Source organism: Pteropus vampyrus, unplaced genomic scaffold, assembly GCF_000151845.1.
Source record: "Pteropus vampyrus isolate Shadow unplaced genomic scaffold, Pvam_2.0 Scaffold436, whole genome shotgun sequence".
NCBI lineage: Eukaryota > Metazoa > Chordata > Mammalia > Chiroptera > Pteropodidae > Pteropus > Pteropus vampyrus.
The window spans coordinates 444,975-464,385 of record NW_011889217.1 but is presented as its reverse complement, the minus strand read 5'-3'; the positions used below and the strand labels follow the sequence as shown (position 1 = coordinate 464,385).

Below are 19,411 nucleotides of genomic sequence, written 5' to 3'. Positions count from 1 at the left end.
ATTTATTATGGTGACATTAGTTAACAAAATCCAATGTTTCCTTTATTTTTAATTTCTAAGTTTTTAAAATTTATGACTTTGCCTCTTAAGAATGTAAGGCCGCATACAAGTATTATTCATAATTATTCAGCAAATATATGTTTTAGACCTGCTATGTGTTAGGCACTGTGTTATTACTGACAAGGTTCAAAGGTTATGAAATTTTCCTTTGGCTTTTCAGAGGTGGCACAGGGATTTGAACCCTTCCTACCATGCTGCTTCCCATGGAAATTGCGTTTGCTTCCTGAAGAACTGTGTGTCAGATTTCTACATCTTTTTCTAACCTAAGAAGGTGCAGAGTGAAGTGTTCTCCCTGCAGCCTCCTAAGGAGAAGAAAATAATAAGTAGAGGAAGGGCAGTAAATGTGGCTTTTGCCATCCTAGGCCTGGAGTTCTCAAGTGGCAGGCCCTGGGTTACCCGTTGGTGACTATCTCCAGACTGAGAGTGGAGGCCCCAGAGGAGGCAGGGGGACTGCCTCAGTCTGGAGGGGAAGGTCTTAAAATAAAATACTAGGCCTTTATCATTCTGATCCTTTCTGAGAAGTTCAAATCATTCCTTCCAGAAGTGCCGTAGTTCTAAGAGGAGAGAGATGCAGCAAGATCTTTCTGGGGCTGACACAGAATTTTCTGGCAAGTTGGCCTCCTGAGCCTTTCCGGGTAGTGATAACTGATAACCGTGGGCAGGCTTTCCTAGTAGTGCTAACTGGTTAACTGTGGGCAGGCCCAGTTTCCACAAATTCCAGCAGAGGGAGGGAGGAAGGGAGAGAGGGAGGGAGGAAGGGAGAGAGGGAGGGAGGAAGGGAGGGAGAAGGGCTGGGTGAGAAGGAAATCTGTTTTTGGGCCAGGACCAAACAAAGCAGAAATTCCTCCTGGGACAATTTTCCCCAGTGGACAAACACTGGGAAGTCTGTTTACTGGGCTTATAAGCCTGTAATCCCTGGCACTGTTTCTTGACCTCAGGACCTTGCATCTCTGTGGTTTTCACTGTGGGTGAAAACCTTTTTGAGGTCACCCAGACAGAAGCATACTGTCATATCCTCAGTTCTGGGGTCTCCAGAGGTTTCCCAGGGTCTTCTCCTCATGCTCCTGAGTTCGGGAACCGTGACCATGTATGGTATGGAAATCCTCTTGAGGAGACTTTTAGTTCAGTGATGTCAAATAAGGTTTACTCTTTTCGCACCTGGGATCAGTTGGTGGCTCCCTGGAGCCTTAGATTGAGAAGGATTCTGAGGCAGAATCCCCATGGGCACAGCATCATAGAGGGGCATGTGTGTTGCAATTTGCTGTCCCCTGTGTGGATATATCCATGAACATTAGAAGCCTAAAAGAGTAATAAGAGCAAGATTAGGGCAGCTTTTTTGGCAATCCAAGAAAGTCCCTGAGGAAGTTTGTCAGTTTCTCTGGCTTTCAGTTTCAAACCTTCATGTATAACTGTGGAGCCGAACATAATTCTCAGGGTCCCTCCAGCCCTGTTCTGCCAGAATTCTTCTGGGTTTTGGTGCAAGGAGGATCCAGACCTTTCAATGTTGTGGAATCTGACCATGGCTTTGCTCCCTTAGCTTTAGGCTTTGGTGCCCTTGGTGATAGGAACTTGGACTGAGTGATCACCCAAGGCTTTTCTGGTGATCTCACGACTTACATCAGACTTTGAGCTTTGGGCTTATTCTCTCAAGGAACAAGTGGTATTGGGTGAAGCACCTGTTCGATGTGGCAGTGTGAGGTTTAGATGAGGAAATGCAACATTTTCATTAGGAGGTTAGGCTGTCCACTGCCACAAAGGTTCACATCGTAGGCCTGGAACCTGGAGGAAATTTATTTTAAACTTGAGGGTGAGGGATATGCCCCTTGATCACAAATCAGGGGCCATGCCTGGAAACCAAAGACATCTTTAGACCCCAGAAAGGAGAATGTTTTTACCTTTGGTTGCCTTGGTGGGTAGATGTGCATTAGGATAACAGTCTAGATTCTCAATTATTAAAGGCAAGATGGTTTTCTGCTGTTAGCTCAGCTGCTTGACTTATAGTTGAACAAGTGCTCTGTGGATGCAGCTCTTCCAGAAACTGTCTTAGGTACAGAAAAAAATGGGACACAACTCCTGACCTCAAGGAGATGAGAATGTACTGGAGGAAGCATGGTGCCCTTATCTCGAAGGGCTCAGATATTGTGTAGAGGGTATTTTGGGCATCTGGAACAGGGACTGATTGTCATGGGGGCTTGGGAAAAGCTTTGAAGAGGGTGATGATAATTGGTTTGAACTTGGAAGGATTGTTACCTTACCACTCTCACAAAGGTTTTTGAGGTAGCTTATAAGACCACACACCATAAAAAGGACCAATATAAATAAAATCAGAAATAGAGAAAATATAACTTAAAAAGTTAAGACTGGGAAAGAGTTAAAATATAGATATTGAGACCATGTGGCCCAACATTGTTATGACATCTGTCTCTTTCCAAAAGCTAAAAATGAAACATGTTCTGTTACATGACACACATGTAATGGAGAAATACGCAGTAGTTCCTGAGTGTAAGTTGGTTTTCTTGGTTCCTTAGTCTTAGAGAGCTTCATAGGGTGGGAGAGAGGTGATGGTTAATGAGTGAACCCATTAAACCAGTGTTTCTCCAAATATAATCCAAGGACCCACGTTAAAGTTACCTAGAATGCTTGTTAAAAATGTAGAGTCTTGGGTCTCAGTCCTAGACTCACTATGTCAAAAGCTCTAGTGAGTAGGACCCAGGAATCTGCAGTTTTACATGCTTCCTCAGTTGCTGCTTCTTGCACTCCACAGTTTGAGAACCTCTGCAATAGATGGAAAGCTCTCCATCATTTTGAAAGCAAATACGGTAGCAAATGAGAATGCTTGGCCTCTGAAGGTTGGATAGGAATGTATAATGGGGAGAGAGTAGGGCACAAGCAAGGTCACTTCCATTGAGTTCAATGTTCCATTGCTGGCCAGGTTACTTTTGGGTCATATTTTGGAAGACCTGTAAAGTGTGGCAGTTCAGGCACATGGCATGGCCACTCCTGAGCAGAGATAGACAGAGAAGTAACTGGCCTCACTGTGTCTGATTTGTCCACATTCCCCTTGGCCACCTGAGCTCTCCTCTACCAGAGAAGGTCTGCGGCGCAAATACTTTGTTTTTCTCTATGTCCCCAAATGCCAGGCTTTGAGCAAATACTTTGTTTTTCTCTATGCTCCCAAATTCAGCATTCTGAGACCACAAACGTGCTCTGCTTCCTGTTGAAAAAACCATTTCTTTCCTCAGGGTCTAACAGTGGCTTGGATGGTGAAATGGCAGCAAGAACAGTGGGTATTGAAATTGTGTTCAGTGTGTAGTGTGCCTGAGACATCAAGTCAGCATTAGGAATAGATTATTTCTGTTTTCTGGTCACTGGGTAGTAAGTACATTTTGAAATCTTTATTTTGGAAGACATCCCCTTATTAGGAAAGAGATGAAGGAGGGGTCAGATTTCTTGACCTTGGGTTATATTTTTAAAATATTTATTGTTAAAATTTAAAGATATACCCAAAGGTATAAAGAAGAATACCATGAACATCCCGTTTAAGAACTAAACCATTCCACAAGCCTTTGTGAGTTAGATTTTAAGACTCAATGAGAAATGGTTAACATGAGACTTAAGAAGTCTCTTCTGGGGGCTCTGTCCCATGCTTTTCCTTCAAATTTTCTTGAGGTTTATCGAAATCCTCTTTGTTGCTTGCATCAGTGGCAGGGGAACAGGGAGAATAACTCTGTACCGTGCACTCAGGTAGGATTTATTGGTGGACTCTGGTTCCATGGCAGCCAAGTGGATACTCACAATTCTATGTGATGAGCTCCTGGAGAGGAGCTGAGGGGCACAGTTCAGGCAGCTGCTTCTCTGCAAAGCTGTCCTTAACGCTTCTTTGGCCTTGGAGTTGACCCTTCCTTTGTGCCATATCAGCTGTTCTCCCTCCCCTGTCAAGGGCAAAGACCTCCTCTTAATCCCGCCCCACTGCTGCAAGCAGGGCACCAACTGGCACACGTTCTATGCTAACTGGGTGCATGTTTGAGTGGACGTGGTGCTGTGAGTACTTGAGGTAGAAGAAGAGTAAGAACCAACCTTGAGTGATCCAAGAAGGATTCTTAGGGATGGAGATGTTTGAGCTGAAGCCAGGCAGCCGTTGGATTGGTGATAACGTTAGGGATGAGCCCCGTGCAGTAGATAGTGCTTCTCATTTCTAGTCTAAGGGGCCACAAGGGACACCATGAGACGTGGGACTACTGTAAACGTGGGACTACTGTGATTTCTAAGCCTGGGAATTTGGTAGCGCCTGGCTTGGCTTCTAGGGCATATCTGGCTTTCGAAAGATTGGTACAGAGAAAAATGGCCCACCCACGATGCCTGTGGTTGGGAACAACACTGTAGTTGGGGAGGAGATAGCTCAAAGAGGGCTGTGCTGTGTACTGTCAGTACTGAGGCCTGGCCAGGGAAGACGGTCCAGCATCCCAACTTTTAGAACCACAAATCTCTGGGCACTGCCTACTCCCACATTTCCCACATGTTTAAATTTACTGCCCAGGAAAGTTTCAGAAGAAACTAGGGGGCTTGACTCATGGTTGCCAAGTAAGGAATTTTAGAAAATTAAAATAAAAATTAATCCAGCATCAAAATTCACTGTGATAATTTCATAAAAGAAAGGACATTTTAACATTTAAAAAGTCAGAGTTTCTTAATTTTGGAAGAAAGGGCATTGTGATATGTTGGTTACATTTAGCTAATGAAGAACCACTTACAAGATTGGGAAACATTGTCATAACTCAGCATCTGGCTAAGGATTGTGTCTTGAACCACTGGCCAGTCGGTCAGTCCAGTTGGGAGGCAGTGACTAAATGTTCCAGCCTGTCTTGCTGAGGTTAGAGGATTAAAACAGTGGTTCAGCTAGCATGAAAGGGAGGCAGGGAGTCTGTGCTGGGTTGGCTCTAGATTAGCGGGGGCTTGATGGAAGGGCATGTGTGCGTTTGGGTTTGCCATGCTGAGCAAGGGAGCAGTGGAATTTGTCTTAGTGGAGCTCACACATTGAAGTTATTGAGTGACTTACACGCAAGGCTGTGACCTGGACTCCCAGCCGAGACGCCCACGTGGCAGGGCTTTAGCTGGGGGAGTGGAAGACAGGCTCACATCTGCTCATCTGCTTACGTAACCCCGCTTCCCAGCTCCTAGAGCCAAGAAAACACACAAGCCAGCCCAGCGGGGCTGAGGGCCTGTGGTAGCACACGCCATACGCCTCACAGCAAGGGAGTGTTGGCTTAGTCTGAGGACTGTCATGCAGCCCTCAGCCCTCTGTTTCCTCCTCTCCCTTCTCCCTGAGACTGCAAGCAGTGGCACTGAGACATGGTAGCAGGTCTGTGAGGTTCTGGGCAGAGCTAGTCACTGCCCTCTTGGAGTCTCAGCTCTATGGATTTCCTCAGTGAGATGCCAGGCATGCAGTGGAGGATGGCCCCTGCAGCACAGCAGGAGGTGTGCAGAGGGCACTCAGGGAGGCCTCCTGGCTGGCACTAGACCCAAAAAGGCATTCAGCTCCAGGTCTGAAGCAACCGACTGCCAAGTACTGTCCACTCTCAGAGGTGCGAGCCTCAGGATTCTCAGAGCTGTGGAGACTTCACAGAGAGAAGATGAGAAAAGAATTGCCAGATTAGACAAGGAGGGCAGGATCCAGGGCTCAGGGTGCTCTCAATGAGACATGATAGGGGTGGTGAGTGGGGTGCAGAAAGGAGCAGGAGAGTGAAAAGAGGCTGTTCAGTCATAGAGCTCTACATGGAGCCATTGGAGGAGCTGATGGGAGAGGTGGTAAGAGTCCATTTGGGGCAAGTTGAGTTCCAATCTCTGTAATTTACAAATGGGAAACCAGTAGCCTGAGAGCAGATAGTACTTCCTTAAAGATCATCCAGCAAGCCACTGGTGGAGCTGAACTAGGGCCCAGGCATCCTCTCCTCATCTCAGGACCACCTGACTGGAATTCCCCGATGGGGCAAAACTGATGCATTCCAGCCTGCAGGTGTCTGCTCCAGGAGGCTAGGCAGACCAAGTGTGAATTCCTGTCTTCTGGGCTGGTTTCAGAAGGTATAAGCAGGTTGGTAGAGTGACAGTCCAGATGCCTCTCGAGTTCCCGAAAATGGGGTTATGTTTAGCAGTATCTTGAAAACCGAAGGTGGGGTGGGGCTGGGGGTTTACAGATGTTGTGGGGCTCTCTGAAGTGAGATAAGCCCAGTGACGATCTTCTTTTATGTTTTTCACAAGTGCACTGTGCTGCTGCAGGGCCTTCCAAAAGGCTTTGCCCAGGGCTGGGGAGTCAAGCAGTCCAGGCCTGGCAGGCCCTCTGTGGAAGGGCCGCTTCCATGAGGTGTGAGTTGTAGAAAACCCTGAGGGGACCCTCCTTGCCTGAAAGCCCCAAGACTTGTGAAGATGGGAGGTTTAGCTCTCCATTGCCCAACTTGTACAAACAGGATCACCTAGTATCCTTATTAATTATCCACTTAGGTCCTTCCCAAGATCTAGCTCCCTAGGGGAGGGGCCTGAGACTCTAAATTTTTACAGGTTGCCTCAGGTGAATCTGATAGAGAAACTAGTCCAAGGTGACCCCTTATTTAGTCCTAGAGTGTACCACCTAGCCACTTGAGGGCACCCTGGGATATTGGAAATTGGTTGGCAGGTAAGTCAGTCACCTGAAGGACTGATCTGTGAGGGCCCTGTCCTTTCAGAGAGGAAGGTGAATCGCCAGGGAGGAACCTGAGGATCCCCTTCCTGCTCCAGGGGATCTGCTATGTAGTTCTGTGGTAATGAAGAAGGGAAAAGGAGGTCAGATTGGGGCTTTGATTTTAAGATTCTGGCCTATCTCTCAATGCAAAAATTTGCTGTTGGAGGAAAGAAAGGAAGAGCATTTCTGGCAAAGGGAAAAGTGTGAACATAGGCACGGTTTATAAGAATGGGGAGGGAGTTGGAGCCGAGACTGAAGGGCCTTGTTGCCAAGCTAAGAGGTTTGTTTTTACCTTGTCCAAGGCTACATAGCCCTAGAGCCACTGGAGGTTTTTAGCAGGAAACTGATGATCAGAGCTGTGTCTCAAAAGAAGAGAAATGGGAACAGTTCTCATGATGATGGAACTGGTTCAGTGTTGCAGGGAGGGAAGGTGTGAGGAGTACTGGGGGACTGGGGAGGGGAGGGGAGGAGATGGTGAGTCTGCAAACTGGCAGGAAGAGCAAGAGTCACAGCTTCCTTTTCTTGGGCTATCTCATTTCAGAGGGTGAGTGATCTCTAGGGACTGGGGTGCTTGGAGAGCCGCATATTGATAAACAAACAGGGTGACAGAGGGCTGCACACTGTGCCTTGGGTGGTTTTCACCAGAATGTTTTCAGGTGAACTTGCTCAGAGCTTGTGGTCAGCGTTCTCACCTGTGTTCTGTAGGTAACTTCCTTTGTTTTTATAGTTGTTCGTTTCACAGGTGAAGCTGGCTACGTTAGAGTAACAGTTCCCAGAGTATGTCTCTTGATAAATTGGTTCTGTGGCCAAGGAAGTTTGGGAAGTGGTGTGTTAAATAAAGTGAAGGAGATTTCTTGACTGCACCACTCCACAGAGCCTTTGGTGTACACCATAACTTTTCAGAAGCAGGATTAAGTAAGCAGGGTTCTGAGCCTCATTTGACCAAGGGACATGTTCTTCCATTGAGCATGTTGCTGAACCCACTTTGAGAAAGCCTGGCCTACAGGGAATACTGGGGGTCTGGGTTCAAGTCATGATTCTGTCTCCAGTTGCCTGCGTGTCCCTGGGCTAGTTATCTTTCTTCTACCCTCACCATTCCTTCTGCCTTTTGATCTGCTCCTAACTTACCACTCAGAATCCTCCTCCAGGTCTCATCAATTTTTCTTCTAAGCCACTGAGCTCTCTAACTTATTTCTGTTATCTGGAGCCATGTTCTTTTGGGCCAGAAACTTTACAGTCATCCCTGAGTTTTCTTCCTTTTTTCATGCCCTTTCTTATTATTTCATGCCTTATTTTTAGTAAGCATTTTCTTTGATGTATTTTTCCAACTGTTTTCTTGCTTTCCCCCTGAGTCTTCTCTGGGGTTCTAGTCCCTCCCCATCAAGTTTGTTTCATCTGTGCCTCAATCCATGAGACATAGGTTACTCACGCCACCCCTTGCACTTTCTGATTTTCTCAACACTGACCTTCCTGACACACACACATGCACACGCACACTCCTTTCCCCAGCTAGGCTAGGTTCAGAGAGAACCTGTCCAAAGCCACACCAGCTGGGAGGTGGCCAAACTCTAGGTCTCAACCTCAGAATTTCTAAGAAAGTACTTTCTCTTTTTTTTTTTTTTTCCCTTTTTTTTTCCCCCCAGTTACAGTCGACATTCAATATTATTTTATATTAGTTTCAGATGTATAGCATAGTGTTTAGACATTTATGTAATTTATGAAATCATCCCCCCAATAAGTCTAGTACCCACCTGGCACCATACATAGTTTTTACAATATTATTGACTCTATTCCCTATGCTGTACTTCACATCCCCATGAATATTTCGTAACTACCAATTGCGAAAGTACATTCTTATACATGCTCTTTGATCCTTAGAACAGGCTGTCAGGAAGTCATAGTAGGAATTACCTCATTTCTATTTAACGATTGAGAAACATAGAGCCTGAGGGGATTGTGTCCTGGACAGACGAGTGCTTCCTAGGGTGACCAGCCATCCAGGTTTGCCTGGTACTGACAAGCTTCCCAGAATAGTTGGTCACGTTATTGCTGGACATAGTACCTAGAGCTGGGCGTGAGTGCCTTTTCCATGGCCACACTGCCATTTGTTGGAAGCTGTTTCTTACAGCCTGCTCATCTGACACTGCTTGTGAAGTAGCAAGTCCTATGGCCTACTAACTTCTCCTTCCCTCCACCTCTCTAGCTGGCCCCTTGACGATAGGGTTTAATATGCCTGTGGACCTGACACTTGTGGCGGAGCAGAACCCTGAGGTGAAGATGGGCGGTCGCTATGCCCCCAAGGACTGCATCTCTTCTCACAAGGTGGCCATCATTATTCCATTCCGAAAGCGGCAGGAACACCTCAAGTACTGGCTGTATTACTTGCACCCAATCCTGCAACGTCAGCAGTTGGACTATGGCATCTATGTTATCAACCAGGTAATGTCCGGGAAGATGGAGTGAGGGAGGGAATGTGTGTGTGTACAAATATGTGAGTAATGATGCGGGCGAGGGAAGGGAAGTAATTTCCTAGACATCTGGCATTTTACACCCCAATATCCTTCTTATCTTAAACAGTGTAGATGAACTAAATGCTATGCAGTGTGCTTGCTTATTGCTATTCTTTCAGGCAAGGGAAATTGATGATTTGTTTGTTTTGTTTTTTGGAAGTAGCCTTCCCACAAAATTGGGAGAAAAATGATGGCCCTAATTCTCTCCAAATACAGAACTGATTTTCCTGTCTTTGAGTAGCTATGTATTTTCCCTTTTAAAAAATAACTCCCATTTAGATGTCAGACTTTTAGGCAACTTCAGTGTTATCCAGTCTGACTGCATTTTCTGGGGTACCCACAGGAGGCAATGCCCTTAGTCCAGGCCTGAATGCCAGGCCCCAGCAAAATATCTGGGGAAGTCTGATTTATGGGTGAGTGAGCATCATGTGGACTGGACTGAGTCTGAGAAAAGAAACCTTCTTACTGCGTGTCTGATACGCATGTGCTGGGCTTTACCCTGCAGGAAATTAATGTTGAAGACATATCAGCCTCCAGCACCATGACCTGGAGAATCAGATTGATCTAAGAGGCAGAATTGTTGAGATAACTTTGCTTATTTCTAGTCTGAGGAGCATTATTCTTTTTCCAAGAGTATAAGTTTGATATTTAAAGTTTATTCTGAATACTAAAATTCGTATCTTTAGACTATAATCTCTTAGGTATAATAACATCTAACTTCTCTATATACCAAATTTCACTGAAATTCCTTGGAAGAGGCAGAATATGCTCATTTCTAAAAGGCCCAATGTCCATTTTATTTCAAGATAAACTCTGGATCTGCTTGAAGTAGTAAAATTGTTGGTAGTTGACAGCTTCCATCAAAGTTCAGGGACTTTGTGTGCCTTCCTTTGAATCAGAAGGGGAGCTAGAAATAGCAGTGTGTCCATCAAACATTTCTGAGGACTGCCATGCATAGTATCGCACCAGTTGCTGTAGAAAGATGCTAAAGAAGTGTAAAGTCCGAGTTCTACCTGCCCCGAAGTTTCCATCCCAACTTATGGCAAGTGGGACCGTTCCAGGGAACAAATTTGTTAACAACTCCAAATAGTAGATGATTTGATTGTGGCTGCCAAATGCTCTGGAAGCTCAGGAAGGAGAGAGCAATGGCCTGGAAGAACCAGGATATAAAATAGTTCTAAAGGCTGGCAGGAGATATGGGCTTCTCAGCTGGGGCCAGTGAATAGGGACTTAAAGGCAGAAAGGAAGCTTGCATGCTCCTGGATATTGAGATTAACATTGGGTGGGAAAGTAGCAGAGGTTATAAGGCAAGGCCAGGTGTGTGAGCTGAGTCTGCCAGGCAGAAAGGAGCAGAACAATCCTGCTGCAAGGAGACAGCTCTAGAATGGGAGAGCAGGTGGCGGGCAAACCCATTGGGGCTGTTTGAATCTCTTGGCCAAGTGAGGCACAGATCAGGGTCCTAAGAAAAATCTGTGAGCAAGACAGCTAGACAGTCTTAGAAGACAGTCTTAGAAGAAAATGTAAGAGAGGTAAATATGCAGGCCAATAAGTATTTGTTTAGGTATAAAGACGTGTCATCAAAGATCACTTATCTGATGCTGGTGAGCACATGTTGATTATGGCAAAATTCAGAAGCCCATACTAAACCAATGGAAGAAGAAGCCACCCTCACCAGGAGCCAGCAAGGATTACTAAGAATAAGCCTTGCCAGCTGCATCTCCTTTTTTTCTTCGATGGTTATTGTACCAGTAGATGAGTGATACACTATAGACACAGTATTGTCAGATCTCATTCATCAAGGCATCTAATGGCCTCCCACAAATCTTCCTGACCAGAAGACAGACATCTGTGGTCTGGATGGTATCTAAGTTACATTAAAATATATACTTGAGTAAAGAGGGTAAGAGAGTTAAGTGATGATGCAGAAAAAGTCAAAACAAATATTGGACCAGTGAAATATAGCCACCATCTTAAATTCTTATGACATAATTTACATAGATAATCCTCAGTTTTCAAACAACAGACTTCTGAATGTCTTATATCTGCTATATACTCCTGGCTGCCCCAGTCCAAGCCAGTGGAAAAGCTAAGCAAGCCAGTATAGACCAGTAGCACCACTGACCTGGCTAACACTAGACACTGCCTAAGTTGGGAATTCTCTCAAAGTGTACTTTCCAGAATGGAGATCTGAGGCCAAGTGCATTTGAGGAACGCTGGGTTGAACAATGGGAAGCAGTTCTCATTCCTTTAGAGCCCTCAGTGTACTAGTGTCCATTACAGCCTCATAAGTACTCAGCACGTGGTGCTTCCTGAACTTGTCTGACTGGAGCACTGTTTTCCAAGAACCATCTCGAGTAATGAGTGTTCTGTGGATCACACTTTAGAGACAGCAGGCAGCCTCCTAACTTTCTCTAGGATACTGAGAACCTTCCATTCTTCCTCCCTTTCCTTTCTTTCCCACTTGTCACTTAGCATTGGAAATATTTTATTTTTAGTTTTTCAAACATATTTGTCTTTTTTCCCTCGCCCCTTGTCAGTATCATCTGCATCTTCCTCCATCCATGTCTTTTTGCCTCTTCATCTTTTCCTTCTCTTCCAAGGGTTAGCTTAAGAGCTAGCTTCCCATCTTAGGAGAATCTTTCCTCTATTTCTTTCTCCTCCGGCTAATTTTATTTCTTCTGCTCCAATTTCACTCTGCTTATTTCTTTGGGAAAATATAGACTGACTTCCAGATAACCAAGTGTAAGAAGAAACTTGAATTCTGCCCTGCCTTTCAAGTAAAGAATATTATACCATAGTTGTAAGGAACACATAATAAAGTAATGATAGGAGACGTAAGCCTGTAAAAGAGGCCAGAGGAGAAACATTTGCATCACTCCTCCATTTACAACTTAGAAACCTCCAGTGTTCTTTACATGATAGTTATTTTAGAGGAAGAAAGGGAGCTGAAGGGAAGTTTGTAGCATCTGGCCTTGACCTTTTTATATTGTTTGTTGAGCAAGTAGGCGTCATTAGAGCCTCTTAGTGTCTCTGTCAGACACCCCGCTTGTTATTTTGACTCATCGTTCACCTCCCTACCCCATTTAAGATTAGGGAGAAAGAATGCTTAAAATAGGAGGGGCCTCTGAGACATCTAGTCCAAGGGGTTCTCAGGTTTTTAAGAACAGAACCTCCTTCTGCCCCCCATTAAAACTACACAACCCTCCATCTCCAACAGGACACAGTGGAGTTAATCTCCTTGAAGTAGGGCCATGTCCCCGTCCCCATCCCCACCCCCTAACTTCCCCTTCAGTCTTTGCTGGGATTTTCCTGGGCTCTGGAGGCCAGATGGTATGAAAATGTCTGCTCTATTTCACAGGTGAAGAAACAGGCTTGGAGAGGGGAAGTAGAAAGTCGCTTAAGTAACAGCAGGGCTGCAGCTCAAACCTCTCTCCCTGACCCCTAGTGCCCTCTCACTGCAGGAGAAGTAACTTTCTCCTCAAGGCCATTTCATCCCTTCCCAAATGTGTTTCTCAAAGCCGGGTATCCAGAGTTTAGAGTGAGCTCCAGCTCAGACTGCTTAGGTTCTGGCTCTGCCACTTTCCAGCTAGTGACCTTAGGTTTGAGTTCTTCAATTTGAGTTCAGTTGAGTTCCTCAGTTTCCTCATTGGTAGGAGGACAAAGGTTTAAGTACCTCCTGCACGGGGTTGAGAAGCACCTGGCATCTGGTGAACCCTCAGTGAACAGTAACTGATACTGCTGTGATTTGAGTTTCTTCTGTTTGCCCTCTGCCCCCCCATTCTTCCTGCCCATTTCCTCTGCCCAGTACTGTGGTGATAAACTCTTTACTGCTCTCCCTGCATCTTGCTTTACTTGTGGTACTCAGTCACTCGGTACCAGTGTCGATTCTCCCTCTCATTTGGTGGCCTCCATAGGGTCAGAGAATAGTGGATAATTCCATAAAACAGAACCATTAGGTGACAGAATCTCGGGGGATGTAGGGACCATGTCAAGCCTATCCGCTTCTTCAGAGTAGGGTTGGGTCTCTAGCTCCACACATAGGGGTGATCTTTCATGGGCTTTTGTGGCTCCTACTCTGTCCATATTAAGCTGTTGACCACCCCATTTTTGTTTAGACCCCTTCGATCACCATAACAACTTACATCTCACAATAAATGAGGTGGGAGGGGAGGTTTTACCAGTTGAGATGGAGAATACGCATTGCTATTTGTCCTCAGATCTCCTGCCTAGCCTACCAGTGTTTGAAAATCCCATTAGGATTCTGGCATGTCCAGCCTCTTAGAGCCAAGGGTGCTGCTTCGAGGCATAGATGTCCTACCCAAGGTCCAGCACTGGTACCTTTGCGCGGAGGCGGACATCAAAGTATAGCTGATGGGGGACAGTGCATACTGCACTTCTCATACTTTAATCAGGAAAGGAAACAAACCATGGAATGTAAAGGGAAGACAGGTTGCACGTGGCAGCATTACCCTTAAATAATAAATATAGAACGTTTGTGAGATAAACCATCGTAAAAGTTACCACACAAATGAGGAATGCAGGCCCAGCTAGCTTGATGGGTTTGTAATCACCATGGTGGCCTTTGCCCTGGAGCCAGCGCCCAGGAGCGGTCTTTCCAATTCCATTTGTATATCCTCTGGTACCTTTGATCTCACTCAGCTTCCTGAGATCTTTCTAGTTCTGACCATGTCACGCCCTCTCATTAAACCCTTCGTTATGTTGCCACTGCCCACGAGCAAGAGTTGAAAGCATCTGAAGTCCTGAGCTCAGCATCCAGGACCCTCTGCAGTCCAGCCTTGACCTGCCTTCCTTCTCAGCACTCCTTCACACCCTTTGTGTTACAGCCATACTGGCATCTCCATCTTTACCCAGATACATTCCACGCTCTAGCCTGGAGCCTTTGCTTATGCCGAACCTTCTGCCCTGCTTGCCTGCCTTCTCTCCCCTGCTTGCTCTCCTTCTGGCAACCATTTAAAGCCCCCCAACGTTATTAGCTCTGTGAAGCCTTGGGTGGAGCTGACTTTTCCCTCTCTGATGCTCCCAGGACACTTAGTGCTTCCTAGTGAGGGATGATGGGTGATTGCCTGTGTGTGTGCTCACCCCAGCTGGTGGCCCCTGGACTCCCAGTCCCCTAGGTCTCCCTGACCACACGGCTCCATGCACAGTCAGTCCGGTGCTCATCCAGGCTTTGGAGCACGAAGCTGTTCCCTGTGACTTCTGCCTATGTACTTACACCCACTCTCAGGACCCTTTGCTCCCCATTCTCTAGCAAGGACTGCACCTCTTGGAAATGAAGCTTCCTTTCTCAGGCCAGGTCATGACCCTTGGGAACGTGCATGGCCCCTTCCTGGGGCTTTCCCTCAAGTTTCCTACTTCTTACTGACCAGAGCAGGCTGCCTGGGACACAGCCCTTAGGGCGGCCTTTCTTTTCAGGAAAAGTGAAGAGAGCCAACTTTAACCCTGTGGTTGTTGATAAACCATAAAACTTCTTTGTGGTTTTTATCCTTTGGACTGAATATCTTTTGTAGTCTCATTTTGAATTTTGACCCTAACCACCCTCCAGTGAGGCACATGGTTATTCTCGTTGTTCCTGCTGAGGGAAGGCTCACAAAGGTAAGTAGGTTGCTTGGGTCCCCTGGTGGCTGGATGGTGGAGCTGGCATTGGACAAAGATCATCTGAAGCCTAAGGAATGCCTCACCTTGCTAGATTATTCGATTTCCCTCACTGAGGAACAGCTCCACATCTAGTTGGCAATGCTGCAAGTCCCACTGGGTCATGGGGAATGGAGGGTAGCTTTGGAGTGACACCCTCAGAACCCTCCAGGAGGCTTGTCCAATTATGCTAACAGCTAAACCCTGGCCTGAAGGGCTGGGTTGCCTGGAAGTAGAGTGGGGACCTGGCTTGTCTGGCTTTGGAATTTTTTCCCTCTTCCTTTTTATCTGTGCACTGTTGTGGGATGGTTCCAGGCTGCTTGTTTGGGACAAAGTGACGGCAGGTTTGGAGAGAGCCCTTTGTACCTTCAGTGAGTGAGAGCATCTGTCACCATACCTCAGCAGTTTGTCTCTGTCCCTGGGCCAGGCAACTGGTTCCTAAATGAGGCCCAGATGAATTGGGGTGAAGCAAACTCATGAGCCTGCGCCATTACTGAGGACAGCTGCCTGACCCTGTGGCCCCCACTGGTTTGGTTTCTGTCTTGATCATTCATCTCTGTTTACCATCCTCCACCCCTGCCTTCCATTTCCTCCCTGAGCTGTCAGTGTCCAGATTGATGTGTGCAGGAACAGGGCTCAGGAGGGGCAGGGCTAATCCTATCCTGCGGCATCCCTTCCTTCGAGCACTCAGACTTGTGGAGCCTAGGGCTCTAGAGGGTTGCGGGAGGGCTGGGAGTGTCTGTGTCCTACCACTGTTTGTGCACTGCCCCAGTGATGGGGTCTCCTTTGCTGTTTGTTTTCCTCTCTGTCCATGGCTCCTTCCATTCTCCTGAGGAATGTGTCAAAGCACTTACAGGTACTCTCAGGGCTGGTGACTTGCCTCCCTGGATGTTATTCTGGGAAATGCCATTTTCTCTGCTCACTCTTGACTTCAGGACAGGGAACAACTGCTTATTAGAAATTTGCCTTTGCCCTGGAACAACGGTGGTTGGAATGGGCCCTTTTTCCTTTGCAACCTTGACATTTGCCTCTCTTCCTTACCTCTCCTTTTTGTATCCATCCTTCTTTTTTCCTTTTTTTTTCTTTTTTTTCTTCTAGTGGGGGCCTTTTGCCTTTACTTGTTAATTCTGTTTGTAGCAAAGCCAGCTGAAGGAGGAGCTTCTCTCTGTGGTCTGCTTCTTACTCTCCACCTACCTCCTCTTCTGTACCCTCCACCTCCTAGAGACAGAGAGAGAGAAAGAGAGAGAGAGAGAGAGAGAGAGACAGGAGTGCCGACCTAACTGCTGCTGTGACCGCTGCCGCCGCCACCACCACTGCTGCCACCCTGGTAATGTCCACACGCCTCCAAATCAAACCCAGAGCCCAGGCCCTGGGGGAAGCTGTGTAATAATCCTGCCAGTGTGCCATCCTTTGGGCCCCGTGGTCTGCCAGGAAAGGTCGTGGGCTCTGTGGGCTCTCTCAGAAATGCCAGCCCATTGTACAGGCCTAAGAGACTTTGCCTTAAAATTAAGCTACAGGTGAGCTCATTCTATATGTATGTAGACTTTTGTATCCTGCTTTTTTCTTAAATTCTGTATCATTGACATCTTTCCATGTTATTTCATAGTCTTCATAATCATTACTTTCCATGCCCTCATAGTAGTTGAGCATGCAGTTCTGCCATAATTAACTTAGCCATTCCTCTATATTACCAGGCATTTAGATCATTTCCACTCTCTCCTAGTGTAAATACCGCTGCAATAAATATCTTTGAGTCTGAAGCTTATTCTGTGTTTGCATCTTTCACATTTAGGTTTCCCCAGGCTAGATTTTCAGGATTATGGGTTCAGATATGATTTAAACATTTTTATAGTTCTTAAGATAAATGGCCAAATTGTTTTCTGAAAGTGAAGCCTTTATTTTTTAAAGTGTTTTACTTTAAAACTGCGGAAAGTCAGTGCCTCAGGCCCAGGGAGAGAGGCACACATCCTGCTATGGCTCCTGTGGAGCTGGGGTTTAAAAATTCTTTTCTCTTTGTTCACCTCACTCAGAATCCCTGCTGGACTTTCCTGTTAGCTCAGTTCTCTCCAAAGGCAACTTATGGCATCTGAACTGTGTTTTAGTCTGGCAGGCCAAGGATATATTCACTCCTGAGAGTAATTATTTTGTCAAATAGAGAACCACCCCATCAGCTCCCTGGCCCTGAAGGGCTCGTTTCCTTCACTTACTTAGTGAAAAGTTTACATCTCAGATCCAGGTTTCGCTGCAGGCCTGTCCAGGCTCTGGGCTACCATATTATTATTGTTAAAATCAAGAGCTCCATTGCTGTGAAATCATGGGTAAATGGATATTAGCTCTCCACAAACTCAGCATTTGTGTAATCTCAGGCCCTTCCCCATAATCTCTGGGGATCACCTCCCAGCCAGCCTGTCCACTATCCCAAGGCCCACACGTAAGCCTGCAGGTCAGTCCTCCCGCTGGACTGCCTGGCCAGAGCTTCCTCTCTTTTCCTGCCACCCATTTCACCTAGACCTTTCCTCTTGGTGTTTGGGCACAGAAAAGCAGAGGGTGATTCAGCAAACATTTTCACTGACTACAGACCTGTTTCTGGATCATTGAGGTTGAGAGCCTGTGGGTAACTACGGGAAAAGAGGAGTGGCATTGTGATGGGCAAGGGCGTGTGTATTGTCTCTCTCATCATGTAGAAATTCTATTCTTCAAGAGTCTTGACTTGGGGTTAATGTTTCCAACCTCACTGCTGCTGTGTCTTTTGGTAGAGGGGCAGCCAAGTATGGTCAGTCCCCGAGCTATCATGGGCTGGGACACGTCTGCTGGTGAGCACACATGGGCCTGACATCCAAGGAAGACAGGGTGGTTTGACAGATCTCCTAGAGACTATTAGAACTTGGGCCAGCAAAAACCATGGCTTTTTGTAGTTGGTTGTCTGTCACCTGTTGAAATCAGGGTAAGGCCATGCTTGGCTTAACCACAGTCAGAATTTGCATGAACCACAGTGAGGATTGGACCACACTCTGGTACCTGTCCTGAAAGCCCCACAAAGGTTGCTTTCGAGTACAGTGCACATGCCTAGGGAGCGGGGTGGAGGGGGGTGGTTGGGGGTCAAGGGGCATGAAATGGGAAAGTGGAGCCCTTGGGGAAGGCATTCTCCACTTGCCCACCATTACTGCCTAGTCTTTATGTCTCAAATGAATCATACAGCAGCTTCCAAACCTGTCTCCCCACCTTCAGTTGGGGCGTGGGGCACAAATCCCGTCTTGACATGCAAAACATAATCCTTGTTTAAAACCTTCAAAGGCTCCATGTGGCCTAAATCGAAGATAAAGCTTGAGTATTTTAGCAGAATACCCAGCCTCCCTCTCTGTCCCATGATTTGATCCACCTCCACCTTCATATCTTATTCTGCGTTCCCTATTTTGTATTTCTTATAGCTCCTTTAAAGTTCTCTTCCTCACAGCCTTTACAAATGCTGCTCTCCTAGGAATACTCTTCTCAGGCCTCCTCACTAAACTTGGTTGACTTCTTCACAGCTTCCGATCCCCCGGGGCTAGGTTAGTGTCTCCATATCCAGGTCTCCATCTGTGCTGGGCTCTGTAGCTCCCGGGACAACCTCACCGCCCTCCTCTTCCCTCCCCTGGTAGCTGTCTACCATAAAGTACTCACTGCCCATTACAATCGCCTATTTAACTTGAAACACCCCAAAAGTGAACCTGTGTTTTTTCCTTTTATGTATCCCTACTGCTAAGCATAGACACTCAATGACTAGTATATGAGAGGAGAAACAGGACCTTCTGGTCCTCTTCTGTCTCTGGGGTTGGCTTGCTCTTTCTTTCTTTTCTTTTTTTTTTTTTTGGTAACAGATATAATCACATATCATACAATTCCTTATTTAAAATATATAACTCGGTGGCTTTTAGTGTATTCAGAATTGTGTATCCGTCACCACAAGATCAGTTTAGAACATTGTCATTACGCCAAAAAGAAGCCCCATGTCTCTTAGCTACCAATCTCTCTATTCCTCCCAGCCCTAGGCAACCACTAATCTTTCTGTCTATAGATTTGCCTATTCTGGACATTTCATATAAATGGAATCATAACAAATATACGATCCTTCGTGACTGACTTCTTTCACCTAGCATAATGTTTTCAAGGTTAATTCGTGTTGTAGCATGTGTCTGTATTTCATTCCTTTTTATTGCTGAATAACATTCCGTTGTATGGATATACCATATTTTGTTAATTCATCTGTTGATGGATATGTGTGCCATTTCTACTTTTTAGCTATTGTAAATGATGCTGCGATGAACACTGTGTAAAAGTTTTTGTGTAGACGACGTGTTTTTATTCCCCTTGGATATATCCTGGGAGTGGAATTGCCGAATCATGTGGTAATTCTTTATCTGAGGAACTGCCAGACTGCTTTCCAAGATGGCTGCACCATATCACATTCCCACCAGCAGTGTAGGAGGATTCCATTTTC

General features: G+C 46.1%; 1 protein-coding gene across 1 annotated transcript in view; it reads left to right on the top strand.

The window, feature by feature from the left end:
* Positions 1 to 19,411, top strand: part of B4GALT1 (beta-1,4-galactosyltransferase 1) — a 48,125-nt gene that overhangs the window by 17,089 nt on the left and 11,625 nt on the right. Inside the window, exon 2 of the mRNA XM_011381394.2 lies at positions 8,976 to 9,211. Coding sequence (XP_011379696.1) covers positions 8,976 to 9,211 — 236 coding nt within the window. The remainder of the gene's footprint in view (positions 1 to 8,975; positions 9,212 to 19,411) is intronic.